Genomic DNA, 21,723 nt, shown 5'->3' with positions numbered 1-21,723 from the left:
TCATTAAATGTTCTCTCTGTCTGTCCGTCGTCCTCAGAACCTGCTGACCCGAGGCCAGGTGGAGGTTCTGGTGGAGCAGGGCAGGTGGGAGGAACTAAAGAAGAGGCTGGGGTCTAGGCTGGGTTTCGGTACGGCAGGACTGCGTGCTGCCATGGGAGCTGGCTTCTCCCGCATCAACGACCTCACTATCATACAGTCCACACAGGTCAGTACGCTATGGGAGCTGGCTTCTCCCGCACCAACGACCTCACTATCATACAGTCCACACAGGTCAGTACGATGCACTAGAGCCCCAACTATCAGGGCTTAACCCGGGTCAAGCCGAGAAATGTCAAATTATATTGTGGTCCAATGTCACAGACATGTTTTTGGACTGCACTGCAGTCACAAAACTGACTGCACTGCACGTACACACACAACACACACACACACACACACACACACACACACACACACACACACACGTAAACCAATCTTTTACTACATTACAAATATTGTATTATTATTGTTATTATTATATTGTCTCCACCAAGCCGAAGGCATAGGGAGAGAGTATGTTTTTCACTCCGTCTGTGTGTGCAATTTACGTGAAATGTTTCACAGACTTTCCTACTAGGCTGAGGAATATATCCCACCCTTTTCACTTTGGCCTGTTATAGCGCCACCAACAGGTGGATTTTTGCTAAACACATTTTTGGAACAAAATGCCTCAAATCATCCAATTGCCATCCAAGGCGTAAGAAGAAATGGCACCCTTTTCACATTGGCCTATTATAACGCCACCAGGAGGCCACAACCTGACCTGCCCTGGTGGAGACCTGTCTCCAGAGGGGCACTTTATCTAGGATTATTATTATTATTATTATTATTATTATTATTATTATTATTATCTTGTATTGTTGTGTTAGTACAGTCTCTGTGGAACATGTGCCTCCAACATGTCGCTGCTTGTACCTGTATGAGTAAGTGTCAAATAAACCCTTCTTGATTGTTGATACTAACCAGAAAACCATAAACAAAAAACCTAATATCCTATTTACTACCCCACTCTTTCCTAATCTATACAAAGACTGTCACCGTCGTAGCACCTGATGTCCTAAACAAACAATTATCTAACATGGAAATACAAATAAGGAACATATACTGTATGTGCACCTTAGATTCAAGGAACCAATCGCTGGACGGTTTTAAAAAGTCACTATAACATTACTCAATGTCTGTCTCTCTAGTTGTGTCTGTCAGATCTTATCGTCTAGTTGTCTGTCAGATCTTATCGTCTAGTTGTGTCTGTCTGATCTTATGGTCTAGTTTTGTCGGTAGATGTGACTTATCTTCTGAGGTCTCCTGCCCGTCCAATCAATGAGAGTGAGGTGGGTTCAAGCAAGCGGAGTAGACCAGGCTGTGGGGTGACATTCAAATAACTACCGAAACCCAATTCTGCCAACTGGCTCGGTGGCGTGCCAGGATCAGTATCGGATACCACTCTCAACACATTAGCCATAGTTTATGTGAGGTTACGGTTAGGTTTAGGCATAATTTCACAGCATTGTGACAGCCCAGAGGGCCTCCCTTCCTGAATGCCGGATGGCACCATTCCCACCCTCAATTCCGGGGAGAGGGGAGCGGTCCCCAGACCTCCTGGGCCTTCGACACTATAATTCACACTTTTTTCCCTCCGGGGCATGTGCCGTTTGCCTGGGGAGCGGCTACTAAAAACGATTGGCAGAAAGGCACAAAGTGACTACTCTCACTGATTGAACGTGCAGGAGAACCAATGAAATGAAATGGCTTTTGTCAGTCAGATCTTATCCGTCAGCTATGTCTGTCTGTGTGTTCAGGGGATGTACAGATACCTGTCCAAGTACTTCCCAGACTTGTCCAGCAGAGGAGTGGTTGTGGGATACGACACCAGAGCACAGGAGCAGAGTGGCTGCACCAGCCTCAGGTACCTACAGTACAAATAATAATAATCATTTAGTATAACAGTTAATTAAACATTCAATGGTGTCTACTGCAGAGTCTAGGGGTTTGAATCCACCACGGTGCATCCGGCTTAGTTTTTATTTTTTTATTCGCACAATAAAAACAAAAGGTAAAAGACAAAAGACAGAAATAAGCACAGTTGAAAGGAAACCCATGTAGGACTTATACAAGTTTGTAAGTTAAACATAGTAATAGAATGTGTGGGTGCATGTGTGTGTGTGAGTGTGTGTCTGCACATGTGTGTATGCAGAAGTAAGGCTTCATTATATGGTAGAAGCAAGTGGAGAGGCTAGATTCATCATGCTGGCCCTCAATCTATGTTACTGTTACTAAGTTACTGAATGAAGATGAGTTGGCAATAAGTGTGTGTGTATTCCAGAGTAAAGAACCTCTGTCTTTAATGGAGAACTGGCTATGTCTTTTATTATAATCATGAACATGAGAGTTTGTCTTAAAATATACCTTTGAAATGTGTAGGAAGCATATTTGAAAGGTAAGGTTGTTGAGCGTCTATATGAACGAATGTTCGGGGGATATTTGTCACTACACATACTCCTATGGGCTGGGGCGGCACTTGTCAGCAGGGAGTTTTGGGCCAGAGGAGTAGGACGGAGGTACCAAGACCCCCCGATGTGGGCTCCTGACTGGTAGGCGAGTCAGTAGGACGGAGGTACCAAGGCCCCCCCGATGTGGGCTCCTGACTGGTAGTCAAGTCAGTAGGATGCAACATCAGTGATAATACACATAACGACAATTAATATGATGTTTATAAAACATTGTTTACATGAACCAATACATTAATAAAATACAGCTGTATCTGTAATCACTAATTACCAGTATCACGATGCTCCAAATCTGCGATTTAATTTATTTGATGTTCGATAAGAATCTATGTAGATCAATCACACTTTAAAAAGAAAACATTGACAGTTCTAATTAATGTGGCTTTTGCAGGTTAGGAACCTCAAGTACCTTCTGCCATGTAGTCGCTCTTCTATTGCGTAACTGCACTATTCACATCAAACAGGTGCCGTTCACTCTCTCTTGACATTTGATTGTTGAGGTTATGGATTTAATTTGATTTAATGACTTGATTTCTTTCCCGATTTCAATCAATTGTTGTGACACCCCTAAACGTAGCCAATGGCATTTCGAATGACTGAAAGGATTAATTGGGGATGAATTGTTTTTTTGGATTATAGTTCTCATTCGCCACGACTGATTTCAGTCACTCCTTTCACACCTGGCGATACAGACATTTTCAGTCGTGCGATTTTATTTTGCTTTAATCCATGCATTTTGAATGAATGACATGGTTAATTCCACAAGCAATGAGTACATTGGGGATGAATGGTTTGTTTGTAAATGTTAGCGTTATTAGAATTCTGCATGTACATGGAAACCAGTGCGGTCAGCTAACGGTGCAGTTGTGTTTCTTGTTCAGACTGGCCCGACTGACTGCTGCCGTGATGCTCAGTAAAGACATTCCTGTCTACCTGTTCTCCAAATACGTCCCCACGCCATTTGTGGTGAGTAAGAACCGATCAAAAGTATATCTGCTCATGTGTGCTTGTGTCTAGCCTTACAGGCCTTACAGGCGTATGCAACTATGCATAGGCTAAACCTGTAACATAGCACTCAGTACGCAGTGTATACCTCGCAGTTAACTATGGAATCGCGCATTTCCTGTGTGTTGGTCAAACCCCAGGTGAGAGAGCATGTGACATCACGTGACATCGTCAAGGATGGAGCATGTGACGTGACATCACGTGACATCATCAGGGATGGAGCATGTGACATCACGTGACATCCCTGATGTCATCATATTAAGCCCATTATATGGAGATCCCTGATGTCATCAATATTGGCCAGCAACTCTACATCTGACCTCACCTCAAACCTCATATTACCTCGAATTACGAGCTGATCCAGTGCACTACCTGCCTGCCTGTGCTTGTAATGAATTGCATTTTTATAGCGCTTTTCCAAGTGCTCAAAGCGCTTTACAACCCTTGATGCTGAGTGTCAAGCAGGGAGGCACTGGGTCCCATTATTTAGAGTCTTTGGTATGACCCGGCCGGGGATCGAACCCCGACCTCCCAGTCTCAGGGCGGACACTCTAACCACAAGGTCACTGAACTTGTGTGCAGAACATCATTACAAAGTGTATTTGTGTTTTCTAGCCGTACGCCGTTAAGAAGTTTGGTGCAGCTGCAGGGGTCATGGTGACGGCATCACACAACCGCAAAGAGGACAACGGATACAAGGTGCACTACAGACAACACTGTTTAAAGTTGCAGTCCATAACTTTTTAGGTTACTGGTTCACATGGATATGTTGGCATTAAAATACACTTTACAATGCTTACAATGCCTCACAGTGTGAGGCGTTGTGAGCTTGTAGATCACAATATTTATCTGTCGAACAAAGTCAAATTTAATGTAATGCCTAAAATTCCAAGCGCTTGTCAGGGTGGGGGTTCCCCAGTTCAAATATGATTACTTTGGGAGGGTCGTGAACTAGTTGAATTAAATGACCCATAATGTCTTGGTTCCCCGTGCAGGTGTACTGGTGTAACGGTGCTCAGATCTCCAGCCCTCACGACAAGGAGATCCTCAGGTGCATTGACGAGAGCCTGGAGCCGTGGAGCGACTCCTGCTGGACGGAGGAGCTGGCTGATACCTCCTCTCTGTGCACAGACCCCCTGGAGGAGGTCACCAGCTCCTACATGGAGGACCTCAAGACGCTCTGCTTTCACAGGTGGTGAACACCAGCACGTCATTGATTTCTCTATCAAACTTTACTCCATCAGTGATTTTACTAAGATGCAGCAGCATGCTCATTAATTATTCAGTCCATCAATCGATGCAATTTGAGAGTGTGGACTTTCTGTTGCCAACAACACTGCAGAGCTTAACCCAGTTTGGGCGGGACCCCTTTTGGTGTTAGCATTATGTTATGCTTTAGCTATTGAAAAATAGCAGATCTACAAGCTCATACGAGCTTGTAGGTCTGCTATTTTTGAAAAATAGAAGAACGACTGACATAGAAACATAGCTTTTTCAGAAAACTGTCAGGATGTAGAAGACATTTTTAGAATCTGATCTCAGGTCAAATGGGTTAAGACCATTGTGCTAGATAGGAGGGTGTAGAGGCTAGAGGGGCAGCGATTCAGGAGTCCCGAGTTGGAGTCAGTCAGTCCGTTTGTCTCCTTTGTGTCATACAGCGACCTGAACAGCAAATCTCCTCTGAGATTTGTCCATTCGTCTTTCCATGGTGTTGGTCACCCGTACGTTCAGCAGGCGTTCCGTGCGTTTGGATTTCCTCCTCCCATCGCTGTGCCTGAACAGAGAGACCCAGACCCCCACTTCTCTTCTGTCAGCTGTCCCAACCCAGAGGAAGGAGAGTCTGTTCTGGTAATTACTACTACTGCTACTTCTTTTCCTCTTTACTTTATCTACCCAGGTTTTTTTTTCTAAGAACGCCCTGCTTCACATTCAGACAGACAGACAGACACACACACACACACACACACACACACACACACACACACTAAAACCTCGCTCCTCTAACCTTCAGTATTGCTTAAGATTAGTAAACTCCTCTGTGTGCACCAGAAAGAAGAAGCCTGGTAGCCAAATCTGGTTTTGCAGGACTTCCGCATTTGGGATGCTACTGCGCGAAACGATAGTGTGTAGTAGAGTAGACGTACTTCTGGGTTTCTTTGAAATGAATACCGGTAGTTGGGGCCGGGATCATCTGCTCTCTATATATAAATTAGGACAGGTAGGTGTTTATATTATGAAAATGGGTGTGACAGACATACTGCTGATTCTAGATCAGTTTCTCTGAATGTATTGCCAGGCAGGTGGTTACGTTCTGACATTGTGTTGTATATTTCAGGAACTCTCTCTTCGGCTGGCAGAGAGAGAGAACGCCAGGGTAGTCTTGGCAACGGATCCCGATGCAGACCGCCTGGCTGTCGCGGAACAATCTAACGGGTAACGGCTGTCATTGCTCAAAGGCACACCGGTCCTCTGTAGCTCAGTAACACTCCCTGGGGTTATGTGTTCCATTCCCTGCCCTGTCTACCTCAGTGTCTAGTGAAAGGCACTAAATGCACCAGGGTTAGCCTCACAAATTGTTTTATACAGCAGTGTTTTGCAATCATTTTGTACCCAAGGCACACAGATGGGCATTCATGGCTATAATGGCATCCACAAAATAGGGATGCTAGGTTGAATGTGTTTACAATGTATTTTAGGGTCTAGCTAGCATTTGGCACTGTATTGGGAAATGGCTGGATGATATAGTAAAATATTATTCATAATGCCCAAAAATAATCACAAGAATCCATATACTGTACAATGAGTTTCACTTAAAATAATCATGTTCAGATGTAACAGTTAGAATATAATTGATTTTATTGATACATGAAGAAAATACGATCTGAAATTGCTCTGAGAATTCAATTTCAGAGAGTGCTTTAGCTATTTTTCAATAGCTAAAGCATAACATAATGCTTAAAACACCACAAGGACTAGAGAGCACCTGGGGAGCGCTCCACAAGGACTAGAGAGCACCTGGGGAGCGCTCCACAAGGACTAGAGAGCACCTGGGGAGCGCTCCACAAGGACTAGAGAGCACCTGGGGAGCGCTCCACAAGGACTAGAGAGCACCTGGGGAGTGCTCCACAAGGACTAGAGAGCACCTGGGGAGTATTTCTGAACGCTCTCCAAATGAAAGCGGCATGTTTCTTTTTAGGTGTGGTTGGAAGGTGTTTACCGGTAACGAGTTAGCGGCTCTACTGGGCTGGTGGATGCTGTTTAACTGGAAAGAGAGACACCCTGACCCCAGCGACTTGCAGGACGTCTACATGATGGCGACGACGGTCTCCTCCAAAATACTACAGGCCTTCGCTCGCATAGAGGGCTTCCACTTTGAGGTACCTACTACCTTGGATGGGATGGTGTACAACAGAGTAAAGTTGGCACAGAACAATGTAGAGTAGTTGTTTCTAGTGCCCGACTGATAAGATACATTTATTGATCCTGTGTGGGAAATTCAGGTGCCAGAGACATTCTAATGTTTCGACTACTGAGCATCATCATGTACACGCCTGGGTACACTTTGACACCAGCATTGGTCAAACCTTTAGATAATAAATATATTTTTTTAAAGTGTGTAAATAACACTATAAAACAATGAAACACACTTTATTGTTCTTATGTTATGAAAACACATCAAGGAAACAAAAGTATTATTATTAATTTTGTCATTTTTTTTTAGTATAATTCTGTATCACTGTAGCCTATATGTGAACACAGAGGAATACATGTTTGCTGTGTTCACACACATTGTAAACTCCAAAATAACAATGCATTGACAGACTAAAATACATGTCTAAAGAATGTTAGCGCACCTGGCTGGGAACGTTTGCATGTTTAATACGCAAAATTGATTTGTACCCTGGGCGTTTAATAGAACCAGGCAACTATTTGCAGCAGGCTATTATTTATTTTTGCACTGCCTTCTCTTCAGCATGTTTTATTTTATTAATATACAGTATATACACTATAAACACACATGCCACAAGGAATACTCTCACTTCTGCTGATTATAGGAAATTAGCCCATTACCTGAGGCCAATTTTTTAAACGCCTTCTGAAAACCTTCAAAAATAATAATTATGTTGCTACATTTTTTGCTACAATTTTGTTTACTTAAAAAAAACAAAATTTGAATACTTTTTCTACCACTGTAGTGTTGAACAAAGTCACTGAATGTGATGAAGTGTGTCAACCATGTTGTCTGTGGACAGGAAACTCTGCCCGGGTTCAAATGGATTGGAAAGAGAATGCATGAGCTGGCCAAGACCGGGAAACACACCATCTTCGCCTTCGAGGAGTCCATTGGTCAGTGACGCAATATTGGAGATTATAAAGTACTGAAGTGAACTTTGACAGAAAAAGACTCACTCACCGTATAAAAAAGAAGGAAAACTCCTTAGACCGAGACTTAAGAAAACATTTCCTTCCTTTTATTTTATCATGCTCATAAAGTGCTCTGTGCTCAAAGTGCAATTAAAAAGCAAACGTTTCGGTGTAGTCTCCTGTAGCCAGACGACTATTCCACAATCCCCGAATGCTATATCGAGTCTGGGACTACATCTGAAATCCGTCAAGCCGTCATCTATTCGTCATTTATGTTCACTAAAATATATCTTGAAATATCTTTACATTGCATTTTCTAACTTCCATTAGTAGCAAGGTATGCTTAAATGACTTTTCGGATAAATTTGCGCTACTGTAAAGATGAAATGGAACTACGGAAGTGGGGAGGAGGCGTCACATCCGCTTTATCACTTGATCATTTTCAGAGCGTCTGTCCTTCAGACTGGAATATAACGGAAACATTTGGAAATCTGTCTGTCTCGAGAGACTAGCTGTAACGTGATGCAATGTGAGCAAATCATCTATGAGTAAATAACCATACTCTGCCAAAAATAACAGATCTACAAGCTCACAACACTTAAGTTGTTAAGCTTGCAGATCACCTATTTTCTGCAAGCATCGGCTTTAAGAAAGCACAGACCTTTTAGTGGATGCTAGCTGCGCTTTTAGATGCTTATTTTGTTTTTCTGTGATTAGTACTTTCATTTAAAACACGGTTTAATGTTTGTGTTGAAGGTCATGACTAGGGTTTGACCTTTCATGTCAACAATCACAAATATATTTTGCATGTTTGTGTGCAGGTTTTCTGTGTGGTGATATAGTTCCTGATAAAGATGGTGTCAGTGCAGCTGTGGTCGTGGCTGAGATGTCGGCCTACCTCCACAAGAACAACCTCAGTCTGTCTCAACAGCTCCACAACATCTACCAAACGTAAGCATGGATAAGTCAAAAGAAAAACGAATCTATAAAATAAGTAATGAACCCTACATCATCTACCAACATAAAAACATCATCATACTGTATTCTACTGGCATCCCTACCAACCTGCAGTAAAGCAGGTTGATTTCTTCTTTGTTTTATTTAAATATAATGTAACAACTATCTGAGTGCAAGTAGGTATAACAATTGACAAACATTGCAGTAAACTAAGTAGCCTATTTTCTCTGAAATGCTTCGTTCAGTGATACTACTGTACATGGTCTTTGACTGTCAGTTTGCTGAGACAATATTAAAGAGCCTCTAGGTCCCTTGGCAAACATATTCTGGCAGAGCAATTGTTTCTTGAACATAATACAGTTGTATGTGTATTCAATGCTGTCAATGATGTAGGTGGCTTTATTTACTGACATTCAGCAAAACTAACAAAACTGTGGCAACATACTGTATGTACACAATAGCCACGTCATGACAAAAACAGAAATACTTTGTATTTATACTTTGTCATGGCTGGACAGATAAGACTATTTTTGAAATGAAGACGTTACTGGAAATACACTTTAATAAAGTTTAACACTTGGTGTGTTTTCATGTTTTCAGGTATGGTTACCATATCTCCAGGACGTCATACGTGGTATGCCATGACCCTACCAAAGTGGAGGCCATCTTCAGTCGCATCCGTAACTACAATGAGCAGGGCTCGTATCCCCAGAGCTGCGGTGGCTACAGCATCAGCCATGTCCGAGACGTTACCACTGGATATGACAGCAGCCAACCAGACCAGCGTTCGGTAAGCCATGGTGAAAACATCCAAGCCTCTCGCTTTCAATCAGGATCAGTTTTGGTTTAGGTGTAAAGCAGTGGATGGAATCCTTTTTTTGAAGTGCGCTAGCCCCTCCTATATACAACTTTTTGTCCTTAACTCGTGTCGTCACATTTGCCATTGACAATGAAAGGAGAATGTGTGTCTGAACAAATCAGCCTTTTGTGGCAACACAAACATTAAATTCTATTGACAATGAATGGAGACTTTACGTCACATGTGGACGAGCAAATATATATATCTCACATAAATTCAGTTGTCATCTTACATGATCATGGTGAAAAGATGAGTTTTTTCATGGTTAAAAGATAACATAAGTTGACAAATTAATTCATGAAGAAGTATATTCATTTTTTATTAGATGATGTATGACGACAAGAGCACCCCTCACTTCACACGGGTGTGATCTATTTTCTCTGTGCACTCCATTGTTTTGTCGTATTCCATGAGAAGAGGGTCGAGTGAAAGCAAAAGGGAAAGAAAACAGGTTAAATAGAGCAAATAAAGAAATTATGCAGCTATACAGAAAGCAGATGGTTACATGATATTTTGAATGTTGGCATCATTGTATGTAGGTGCGTACGTGTTATTTTGAAACAGCATCTTATGCAGTTAAAAACAAAAGTAGCAGCAGGCACAATGTTTCTTGAAGTTGTGGTTTCAAAAGGTTCTTCTGTGTGTTTGAGAATGTTCTTTCAGTGAGTCATGATGCTGTTGTGTTTTCTCAAGGTCCTTCCAGTGATTAAGAACAGTCAGATGATCACCTTCACCCTGCAGAACGGCATCGTGGCCACTCTGAGAACGAGCGGCACGGAACCCAAGATCAAATTCTACACGGAACACTGCGCTGCACCGGGACAGAGGTAGGGTCTAGTCTATACACTGCCAGGGTTGTGATTCGGAATCGGAGGAACCGGATCCAACATTGACGAACTGGAATCGGTTCGGTCACATTTGAAACCGTTTCCAGAAGCGGGTTTTATCACACTGTCAGATCTGGTATGTAGACTTCACGTCTGCTATACAATTACAATACCAGTGGTTCTCAAACTTTTTAATTTCAAGGATCACCATAACTCTGATAGTGTACAAATGGACACATTGGGGTCTTTTTGGTTCCCGTTGTACACTCTCAGAGTTAGACCTGTAAGAGTCCATTTGGAACCCCCTCAAGTAACCCAGAGGGTCCCTGGACCTCACTTGCCAGTGAGCTCGGTATATATAGGAATTGTTAAAGGGAACCATTAAGGAATCGGACCGTATAAGAGGGAATCGTTACGAGAAACCGGAGTTGCTCTATTGTGTATTATATATTGCTGTTGTTTTGTGTGTTACAGTGACATCTCCAGCCTGCAGGAGGAACTTGTCCGAGTAATGGAGACTCTGGTTGAGGAGTTCCTGGAGCCTGACAAAAACAACCTTATTCGCCGTGCCATGTAGTGCTGCTGCTCACCTTTTATAATAATTATGGTATTTATCCATCATACCTGCTCTGCTGTGCTGTGTGGACGTAATGAACAACACTTCACAACATTAGCTCACATGCTCAATGTTCGCTTTAAGCTTATACAGCCAAAAATTGTGTAAAGAAATCACACTCGTATGATGTGAGGGGTGCCCACTGTGGCTGCCACGTTCATTGCAGATTCACTGCCACTACTGTATACATTACGTGACATGAATGCATTGTTATTATTGTATAAAACAAAATCAGTCACAAGATGTATTTATATTGACCACATGGCGTCTCACGTTGTCAATGTTTGTCAGTTAGGGGTTAAAGGATAAAGTTGACATAACATGGCCCTTTTCAACTATGAAGGGTTAACCCTAGAACCTGAACCTTTCAAGAACCAATGACGTTCTGTAATGAGTTTGTTTGGCTACAACCAGTGCTGAAGGGGGAGGTATGTCATACAAAAGAAAGCTCATAAAAAAAGAAAGGGAAAATAGATGATCTACTTGCAGATCTGCTATTTTCAAATGTTGAAAGTATAAGTTCTGTTCTGGGTTCCCAGAACTCAGTGGTTAGTACTATACCCCCAGAGCACAGACCAAATTAGGTTCTGAGAACCTTTTATCTGAAACTTGAACCATTGTGAATGGAAGCAAAACCAGAACCTGTGGAATTATGTTTCACTGAACAACACGGTTTGTCTTAGTTATTGTCGTTGAAAATAACAAACAGTAGAATACTACAGTATATATTGAATGTAGACATTCTGCTTCCTGTCAAGTCTTCTTAAGGAGGGAATAAACACTTCTGGTTCTGTCCTTCTGTTTGCGAGTCTTTGTTATTATTATTATTATTAAGAGTCCACTTGGTCCTTCTTGTTAGTGTACTGATTTATTCATAGGGACGTTCATAGGGCCGTTTTAAGCATTAAATCGCAGAAATAGCCTAACCATGGAGTAATTTTTTGGGTGGCGCTATAGTGATCTTTAATTTTTAAGTGGTGCAACCACTTCAAGGATTTAGAGTACTACCAATGGGGGGGTGCTGTTTTTTGATTATTACTACAAACTCACTTCAGACCTACAGTATACTTTTGAAACAGCAACATCTACGAGATCGGCTGTGAGCTTGTAGATCTGCTATTTTCAAAGGATTTGTAAACATTTTAAAACGTGTGAAACGGGACCTTCTGCATAAGGTACATTTTATACTTTAAGTACCGTACATTTTCATGGCAAAACTTTTGTACTTTTACTCGGGTACATTTTGAATACCGAACTTGTACTTCTAACAGGCAATTCCTACAATAGGATTTTGATACTTTTACTTAAGTAAAACATTTGAGTACTTCTTCCATCACTGCAGCTTCTGCTATTTCATGAAGAGTTGAATTCCCCCCGGTGTGTGTGTGAGTCACACTCCACTGTGGTTATAGTTCTCACCACCTGGCTGCAGAGTGCAGAGTACACACAGACTGACCACAGCCATCCACCACCTGGCTGCAGAGATCCACCACCTGGCTGCAGAGTGCAGAGTAGACACAGACTGACCACAGCCATCCACCACCTGGCTGCAGAGTGCAGAGTACACACAGACTGACCACAGCCATCCACCACCTGGCTGCAGAGTGCAGAGTACACACAGACTGACCACAGCCATCCACCACAACTGAACACTGCTGTTCATACACGTACAGGTAAATACAGACATGTCAAAAACCACCTAATTTGCTGAAGGTTTTACCCAAGTCATGCTTTGGCTTATCTTATGCTGTCTGTGCCACTACATATTTTGATTAAATCTGATAACACAAGGTTAATTTGGGATTAGCAAGAGTTTGTAAGTATTGGATTATATCCTTCTGTATAGTTTTAGAAACATTGTACAATTCTGCAATCATTTTTTCTGAATAATTGATTCGTATGATGAAATTGGATCGTTAAACTATGACCCAGTAATGTTCTGGGGAAAGTTTATTTTTACTTATTTGGACAGGATTCATGTACATACAATTCAATCAGCTGAAAGTTATCTCATGTAAACATGGCTATAGAAGGTCATTTTCATCCGCAGTCTGCACACATCAATCAAGCAATACCTTTGCATTGGTTATACATTAATCTGTGATCTCCAGCCATTTGGAAACTGAAGAAAGCATTACACTCTGAGACCGTTAAAAACTGGAAAACTGATGGCTGACGAGAATTCTAAACTGAAGGTAAATTATGTTTTCATGGTGCATACTGTACTTGTGTAGCTAGTTGTAAGCCAAAAGTCACACCAGTGTGAAGTGAGGGGTGCTCTTATCATCGTACATCATCATTGCTGACTTCTTACTGACGGTTGAGAGTTGAAAGCCTCTTATTATATGTTATGCAATATTAGTGTTTACACTATGGTGTAAAATTGTCCATTCATTGGAATGGGAATTTAATGTTTGTGTATGACAGTTTGTGCACACACACTAAAAGCTGGACATAGGAGGGGATAGTGCCCCTCAAAAAAATGATTAAGCTCTGATTGTGATCAACACTTCTGTCATATTTTACTGTTAATTATATTACTTAAAGGACAACTTTAGTTTTTCTCAACCAAGGTTCATGTTTTAGGTTGTTATTAGAGAAAGAGAAAGTTGAGTATTATTATTTTTTCCATTTGCTGCTTTCTTTCGTTTTAGCTATTTTGAACAGGGGGCGGGAGCATTTGAACATGGAGCTAAATATGTATTTTATGTATTTTTTTACACTTTTATAGCGATTTCTTTTTTGAGGGGCACCTCCTATACATATATATTGTTTTTAGTTCAATGTTTGTTTTAAAAACTCCTTTGACAATGAAGGGAAAATTGACGTCATCTTGTCCCTAACCTAAACATTAAATGCCATTAACAATAAAGAGAATTTAAGTTTTATATCACCATTACATCACCTAATCAACATGAGTTAGACTTTAATATATTAGCGCCCATCACTTCACAAGGGTGTGATTTTTATTATTTACTAACTATAGTATACTAGACCCCACGAAATTACATCTGGCTACAAAAGATTGACCTATTGAGCCTACAACACACAGTAAGGCTTAATTAAATAATGTAATTTCTTGTGCTCTATTAGGACTAGTAAATAATAATAAAGAAATCGCCATATTTTGTAAAAATATACATATTTAGCCCCATGTTCGGATGCCCCTGCCCCCCTGTCAAAAATAGCTAAAATCCCTAAAACGAAAGAAAGCAGCAAATGAAAAAAAAGTTAACACTCATCTTTTACTTTCTCTAATAGCAACCTAAAACATATATGGACCATGGTTGAAAAAAACTAAAGTTGTCATTTAACCTTATTAATGTCGATTTTAGCTGCTCCAGCCATTCGTCCAGTCCTTCGTGATTTTGTGCATCATTACCGTCGGTGTCATTAAAGGTAAGGAATGGTCTTTTAATATTTATGCTTCATTTTTAATGTTATGTTGCTCCAATCACCACCCCCGCTCTAACATTCACAATGTTCAGACGTGTCCCAATTCACCATTCTGTGAGCTTGTATATTCACCCTTCATTGTACAACAAGGTATACAATCGTCGTCCCACAGTTCCATGCGATGCCAACACTGTATTGAACTGTACGCGTCCGGATCCCCCTGCTCTCCTGGAGGCTCTGCGACCAGTCTTCAACCTGAGCGCCATACGACCCGTCAGGAACATGTCCACACCCACCTATATGTCCTTCACCCTGTACAGCATTCTGTAGTGGTATCACTGGTATGGTATGTCCTTGTAGAATCAGTGAACATTCTGTTCTACACAACATACTTATTACAAGCCAGCAACCTTTTTGACGTGAACTTGAAGTGGCATGTTTTTCTTTTTTTGATGGTTAGTGTGCCATATTAACATTAAAGGTAGAGTCAGTGATTTCACTTAATTCAAATATCACTTATTTTTTTGTTTTGTTGTGATAATCCTCTCTACTATAGAGTGTGCTGACCATATAAGGAGTTCCTCCCTGTCCCCAGTTAACCCCTGGGGGTCAAAAAACCTTAGGTTTCGTTTTTGTTCTCTATCCTGATTGGATGAAAGCTTGTGTCCCAAGGCAAAAACGAAACCTAAGGGTTTTTGACTGAAATCACTGACACCCCCTTTAACACAACATCAAATTAAATAATTTCCAACTGATTTTGATTGTTCATAAATACAACAACCTTTTTTATTTAATTAGTATTCTATTTGAGACCCCCTACCTATATCCCAGACTCCCTCCCTAACCCACATTTGAATGAATGTAGAATTATATGCAGGGTGTCATTTGGATACAAATGTGAGAGGACTTAATTTAATTGACTACATTTTTTAAATAATATTTGATTTTAAACCAGAAAACCTATGTCTCACACTTATGCCAATGTGCCAGTGATCACACTTCCCTGTGCCAATGTTGGCACTCGTTCCTAAGGTTTCAGAGTTCCGACCGTTCACTCCAGACACCCAGACAAGGGGATATAGTATTTCAAGTGTTGTTAATTATTCAGTATTCCAGGCTGGAAAGGTCTTAAAGTCTTAAAGTGATACACTGATGTTTAATTTGTTTAACATGAAAAAGTTTGATCACCACTCATAGCAACACAAGTGTTTCAGAATACTGTTAAAGACATTGGTAGAATCGCTCTCAGGTCTTAATGGTTCAACACAGCATCCATATAACCTACTGCAGGCCTGATTTGTGTACTGCACAATAACACTGGCTTGTCCTTCTAGTATTGGGGGAATGAGTTCTTCAGCTGGGACCCGGTCCAGTGTGGCACCGACAGGATTTCTCTACCCAGAAACAAGTTTTGGATACCAGATGTAGTGATCAACGAATTGTGAGTTTGGTTACAAAACGTACATGTACTTTCTACACGATTATCTCATTGACGCCTGGTGCAACCTACGTTGTTCTACCGCTGATGCCACTGCACTCTCTGATCAGCTATTGCTATACATATAGCAACATAACTATTTAAAAAAAAAGAATTAATCCGAATTTGAAGGTTTTCAGAAACTTTAGGTCAGGCCCTAGAAGGAGTTCCCAGATTCGGCATCAGGCATCAATGAGTTAACAAGTAGAGTTGTTCTGATACATCGTAAAAGCTTCTGATGATGACCACATTTAATTCTAAAGCTGTATATGTCTCTTTACACCAGTGATGAACCTGCTGTTCTGCTTTGTTCTTGTCTTGCAGCATGGAGGAGAACAACACCCCGTCTGTCCCGTACGTGACTGCCTATCATCACGGCAGGATAAATGAGGCGCTGCCCATGAGGGTAGTCCTGTAACCTTGAAATCTACACCTTCCCCTTTGACATCCAGAAGTGCACCCTCACCTTCAATTCCTACATGTAGGCCTACCTTGGTGAGGTGCACCGTTTTGCTCAAGAAGGGCTCCTCCTCAGCACCCAGATGTCACATTTATTTTTGTTTCAGAAACATTTTTTTTTTGGTTGTTCTCTCACATGTATTTGTAATACTAATAATAATGAATAATGGACATATTGGGTGGAAACATTATACAGTTGTGTCAGAAACCTTTCAGGATTCAAATTTAAAATCATCAAAAGTAGCAGATCTACAAGCTCAAAATGCTTTTTTTAAGCTTGTGGATCTGCTAGTTTGATGCTTTTGTGTGACGCTGTAGCATGATTAAGTAGGGTGTTCATTTGCAAAACAATGTTAAAATGTGGAGATAGGAGGTTTCTGCCCGACAGGAACAAGTTACAACTTACCTTTTTCTTCTTATTTCCTTGCCTGATCTCTTCTCCTCTCAGAGAATGAGGTGAGATTGAAACTTGGAAAATCACTGAACAAAATTCTGGAGTATTCCAAGGAGGTGATGACAACCATGGGAGAGTGGGAGCTGATAGACATCACATACACTAAATATGTAGTGATTTATTCTATTGGAGGCATCGAAGAGCTTGCATTCCATGTACGTTAATTTTTGCTTTTTTCTTCCTTTTCTCTGCTCTTTCGTCGTTAGGCCAATTAATTCCTCCGCACAGACATTTGTGTGTTGTCACTGCTGTTGTATCCAATTGACTCACCTGCCAATGAGGAGCCCCCACCGGGAGGATGTGGAGCCCTCGTCCTACTCCCCACACTCAACACACCCCGCTGACAGGTGCTGTCCCAACCTGTAGGAATAAGTGCAGTGACTGTGACAAATATCACCCTCAACAAAATATAAATTGTGTTCTTACAACTTCTTAGAGATGCACCACTACACGGTGGATTCGAACCCACAAGCTCCACTGTGGTGGGCAGGCTCCACGAGCGCTTTATCTCTTAAATTATTTGTAGTAAAAAATAAATGCAGTGAACTTGCATTTGATTTGTTCTTGTACGTGTATAATTTAATGGCAACTAGATTATGCCAAGCCCTGCCCTGCCTGCCTTGAATGCAAGAATGACACAACAAGGGCTACTCTCTACGTGGTGAACCCATAGACTGTAAGGTGAACCTCATCCTTGTCCCCTGTGTAGATCAGGCTGAGGCGCAGGGCTACTCTCTACGTGGTGAACCATAGACTGTAAGGTGAACCTCATCCTTGTCCCCTGTGTAGATCAGGCTGAGGCGCAGGGCTACTCTCTACGTGGTGAACCTCATCCTTCCAAGCTGCTTCCTCACCACAGTGGACCTTTTCAGCTCCCTGCTTCCTCCTTCCTTCAAGATGACCCTCATCCTGGGCTACACCGTCTTCCTGCTCATGATGAATGACCTGCTGCCCGTCACTGGAAGCAGCATACCTCTCATAAGTTAGTAATAGAAGCTGTCCAGTTGTAAAGGCTGGGGGACTATACTGCCCTACAAAGCCAACGTGCAGTAAACGCATTTTTGGACACTGACTTATTTGTGTGTATCCCAAAAGTCAAATTAGCCTTCATGATATTTGCCAAAATATCAGTTGAAACACTTTTAAACCCAATATCGTCCTTTTTTTTATATTCTTTTTTTTGTAGTTTAATACTGCACCATGGCTTTGTAGCTAGCCTGTACACCTTAACTGGAATGCCATTCTGTTTTGTTTGGAATATAACCCTTCAAATGTGCTACCATGTTGACTTCCAGATGCAGTAATGTGCATCACTCCTTCTGCTCTCCTTTTTATCTCTCTCTTTCTTCCCAGATGTGTTCTTCTGTCTCTGCCTGGCTCTGATGGTGGCCAGCCTACTAGAGACCATCCTCATCACCAATCTCTTGTGTGACTCCAGTGGGCACCTCTCTCCGGTCCCCCAGTGGGTCCAGGTGTCGGTCCTACATATACTGGGCCCTCTTGTAGGCCTTCCTCAAAAGCCCAAAGAAAAAACTAACACAGGTATGGGAATAATTTATTTACCCAGGGAAGTAGCTGAGCACAGGTGCACAGGTACCAGAAGTCAGTTCAGAACTGCTGCTTTTATACACCCAGTTCACCCAAAGCCAGTAGTCTATTTACCCTGTATGCCCAGCTGAGCTATTTTATACATCATGACATGTGCATACCTGTTTCCTAGAAGTGAATGCCTGCCCTCTGGTGGCAGTGGACAAAGCTCCAGGGGAGAGCGAGCCAGAGGTAGAGGATAAGGCCCTGGAGGAGCTGGGGAGGCTGGGTAAAGACCTCCAGGACATCCGCCTCCAGGTGGACCAGCAGCTAACAGGGAACCAGACCTCTGAGGAGTGGCTCCAGGTGGGTTTCGTCATTGACCGCCTGTTCTTCATCTTCTACATCATCTTCATATCAGTCAGCTTCATCACCATCATCGGTATCTGGGCCAGCTCATGCGCAGCTGATATGTAGATAAGTAACAGTAGATAACCACTGTTTGTTACAAGACCCCATTAATGTAGACCAGGGGACTTCAACGTTTTCCAGGCCAAAGACTCCTTACTGAGAGAGAGAGAGATGAAAAAGGTTTCTAAACATTTTCCGACTTAAATCCACAATGCTTTGTAAATTTGACCTTTTGGTTTGGTACTTGGCCTGCTCTTATTTCCCTCTACACCAAACCTCTTTGCAGAGAATAGCCTTGAATCTGCAACGTCTGTGACGTGCTGTGAGCTTGAGATTTTGTCTGTTTCCTCCAGAGTTGTGATATGAGGGTTTAAAAAACAAATACAGTTTCTATCACACAGGCGGCCCTCCTGCAGTATCTCTGAGGACCCCCTAGGGGTCCCGGACCCCAATTTGAAGACCCCTGTAAATGTAGATGGTTAACACACAACACACTATTGGACACACAAAGTCCCAAACAAGTAGATTTTCTTAATGGCAGGAGTTGGACCATGGTTTTGTGTATGGTCTCGGACAACAAGTGAACAATAAAACATTCCTTGACAACAATTGAGTTGAGTTGAGTTGATTGAGGGACTGATTCCACATGGGCAACACAGCTAAGATGTTTGAGTTATTAAGTGTTCTGGTATTTAAAGGAAGCCAGTTTGTAATTTCTCCGGATTATTGTCTTTACCGAGAGAGGGTGCAGAGAGAGAGAGAGAGAGAGAGGTGTGTGAATGGAATCGCATCGTGCGTGCATATATGGCACATCTCTCTCATGTTTAGGTAATTAAGGGCGCACCATTGACTGCATGTCACTGCCATGCTGACAATGTGCGCGCGTGAACTTGTATTAGCCTACATTATAATGTGACATTTATTATACAGCTCAAAAATATAGCCACTCTAACAAGCTCACAACTGGTTGTACACTTCTATAGGTCTGACTATGCTATTAATTTCTGTGCAGGACTTGCCAAGTCGCCAGAGCAATGGTAAAGTGTCTATCATTTTTTTATTATATGGAGAGAAAAGTCGAGTCAGGATCTGGAGATTTACGCACATACGTGGTACAAATATAACTTCGCAATCTAACTGTGAGATATGATTCCTCCAGCACGATCTCACCCAAACACGGTGGAATAACACGGATTGCCAATTCCGTAAATACACTACTAGAAACCCCCCCAAAAAACCCAACATTTTTGGCCATAACTTTTTTTTCTCTATGTTTCCGGAAGAGCAGACCTCTCATTCTGTGGACCTTAATGACCAAGTGAATAGAAAAAAACACAAATTAAAAGTATGTCATGACATCACAGGTTAATTCTTAACTGTTGAGCTTTTTGAAAACTACAGACTAAACATGAAGGTACTCAACTCCACTTTTCTTTCACGGTTGTCTCACTGTATTTCAAGCAATACTACCACATATGTTGCTGCCCAGCCTGTGCACATTTTGTGTACTTATAGGGCCTTAGTCCTACTCCTCCTCCCAGCCAACACTCCCCACTGACAGGTTACAGGTTTTAAGATGTTGATATTGATTTTGTATTCTACCTTAGGACCCCAAATCACACCTTGAAAAGCATGAGTGTCTATTTCAAACAACGTGTTTTTTGACTGGGGGGTCGTAGGAATTGCCTGTCATAATTTGACCCCCCAGTAAATTAGGATTGTCACGGGGCAGCCGTGCCCTATACACACACACACACTGATTAAGGACATTGCACACACGCACACACCACACAGACTGTGGGTAGTGGGGCAGACAGGTACATATAATGTCAATACTGTTGATGTATGCATTTACAGGATGTACAAATGAAATGATACACACAGGGAAAACATTCAGTTTATTAACCTGTGTGTTTATTGTAACCTCAGTGTTTGTAAGGCCTCTCCAGGGCTGGCACTCTTCTATCCGAATCTGAGCTGCTGAACCAGAGCACTGAGAGCAGGGCTCAGCCATTCCGTTTAAGAAGGGGGGGAAGGTGCCAAGTACTGTTGAGGAGTAGGGGTGTTCTACAATGTCAATTATCAAAGTATGTCTATTATCTGGGGAAATGAATGTAACCCCATATGATGATTAATCTAAAATAGAACATCTAGGTATGGGGTTACTTATTCAGGTTCAGCTGATATCTGTGAGCTTGTAGATAAGCTGTGTATATTTAATTGCTTCTCTGTTGGTGGTCCTATAAATGGGAGACTGCAGGCAGAGCTACTGAGCTAGTCAGTTATGCTCGGGCAGGCATCATGCTGACAGCCCAGTGAGAGAGCTGCTAGTGCCCATGTCATGGGCATAGCCTAGTGCAGTTTGGTTATTTTTCCTATGTTAAGTATTTTTGAGTTCTTTGTTTTGTATTTTGGCCAGTATTATTTTTACAGTTTGATATGTTTCCATTGTGAATATCTGCACTGGAGCTGGAGTTTTGGAGAAATAAAATCCACCAAAAATCATCGCTGACTGTTTTTGGAACTTCACAAGGATGTTGATATTCATTCATCAGCCAACACTCCCCACTCACAGGTAGTAGCCCCCCCCCCCCCCCAGAGAGGACATATAGGGCCTACTCCTCCTCCCAGCCAACACTCCCCACTGACAGGTAGTTCCCACAAACTTTGATACCAATTAAATATTCATGACCTTGCTGCTTAGTTATATAAAGCTGAACCATACAAGTGAGATTTGAGGATGAAGGCTGCTGTTACTCCAATGCTCCACTTGGTGGTGCTGTTGTGTTATCTAGGACAGTACGTGGTCATGGACAGGATGTAA

At 41.9% G+C, this 21,723-nt stretch overlaps 2 protein-coding genes across 4 annotated transcripts in view; both read left to right on the top strand.

Annotated features, from left to right (window-relative positions):
* pgm2l1 (phosphoglucomutase 2-like 1) overlaps nt 1–11,970 on the top strand; it is a 27,126-nt gene extending 15,156 nt beyond the window's left edge. For all 3 annotated transcript variants that reach the window (XM_080773113.1, XM_080773112.1, XM_080773114.1), the window contains 13 exons: nt 38–205; nt 1,839–1,945; nt 3,428–3,512; nt 4,167–4,250; nt 4,547–4,743; nt 5,210–5,399; nt 5,887–5,984; nt 6,748–6,928; nt 7,805–7,898; nt 8,738–8,867; nt 9,474–9,663; nt 10,426–10,559; nt 11,034–11,970. In XM_080773113.1, coding sequence (XP_080629239.1) covers nt 38–205; nt 1,839–1,945; nt 3,428–3,512; nt 4,167–4,250; nt 4,547–4,743; nt 5,210–5,399; nt 5,887–5,984; nt 6,748–6,928; nt 7,805–7,898; nt 8,738–8,867; nt 9,474–9,663; nt 10,426–10,559; nt 11,034–11,136 — 1,761 coding nt within the window. In that variant the 3' untranslated portion in view covers nt 11,137–11,970. The remainder of the gene's footprint in view (nt 1–37; nt 206–1,838; nt 1,946–3,427; nt 3,513–4,166; nt 4,251–4,546; nt 4,744–5,209; nt 5,400–5,886; nt 5,985–6,747; nt 6,929–7,804; nt 7,899–8,737; nt 8,868–9,473; nt 9,664–10,425; nt 10,560–11,033) is intronic.
* LOC308321802 (5-hydroxytryptamine receptor 3E-like) lies at nt 11,553–21,723 on the top strand (the record flags this gene model as incomplete). The annotated part of the gene is made up of 10 exons (XM_080772892.1): nt 11,553–11,603; nt 12,608–12,736; nt 14,722–14,844; nt 15,906–16,012; nt 16,373–16,454; nt 16,958–17,116; nt 17,751–17,943; nt 18,315–18,503; nt 18,682–18,930; nt 21,695–21,723. 10 exons carry the CDS (start codon nt 11,553–11,555, stop codon nt 21,721–21,723), a joined length of 1,311 nt encoding a protein of 436 aa, XP_080629018.1.

This window comes from Protomyctophum bolini (assembly GCF_963924005.1).
Source record: "Protomyctophum bolini genome assembly, chromosome: 9".
In the NCBI taxonomy this organism is placed as follows: domain Eukaryota; kingdom Metazoa; phylum Chordata; class Actinopteri; order Myctophiformes; family Myctophidae; genus Protomyctophum; species Protomyctophum bolini.
The sequence above is the reverse complement of the archived record's forward strand: the minus strand, read 5'-3'. Positions and strand labels throughout refer to the sequence as shown.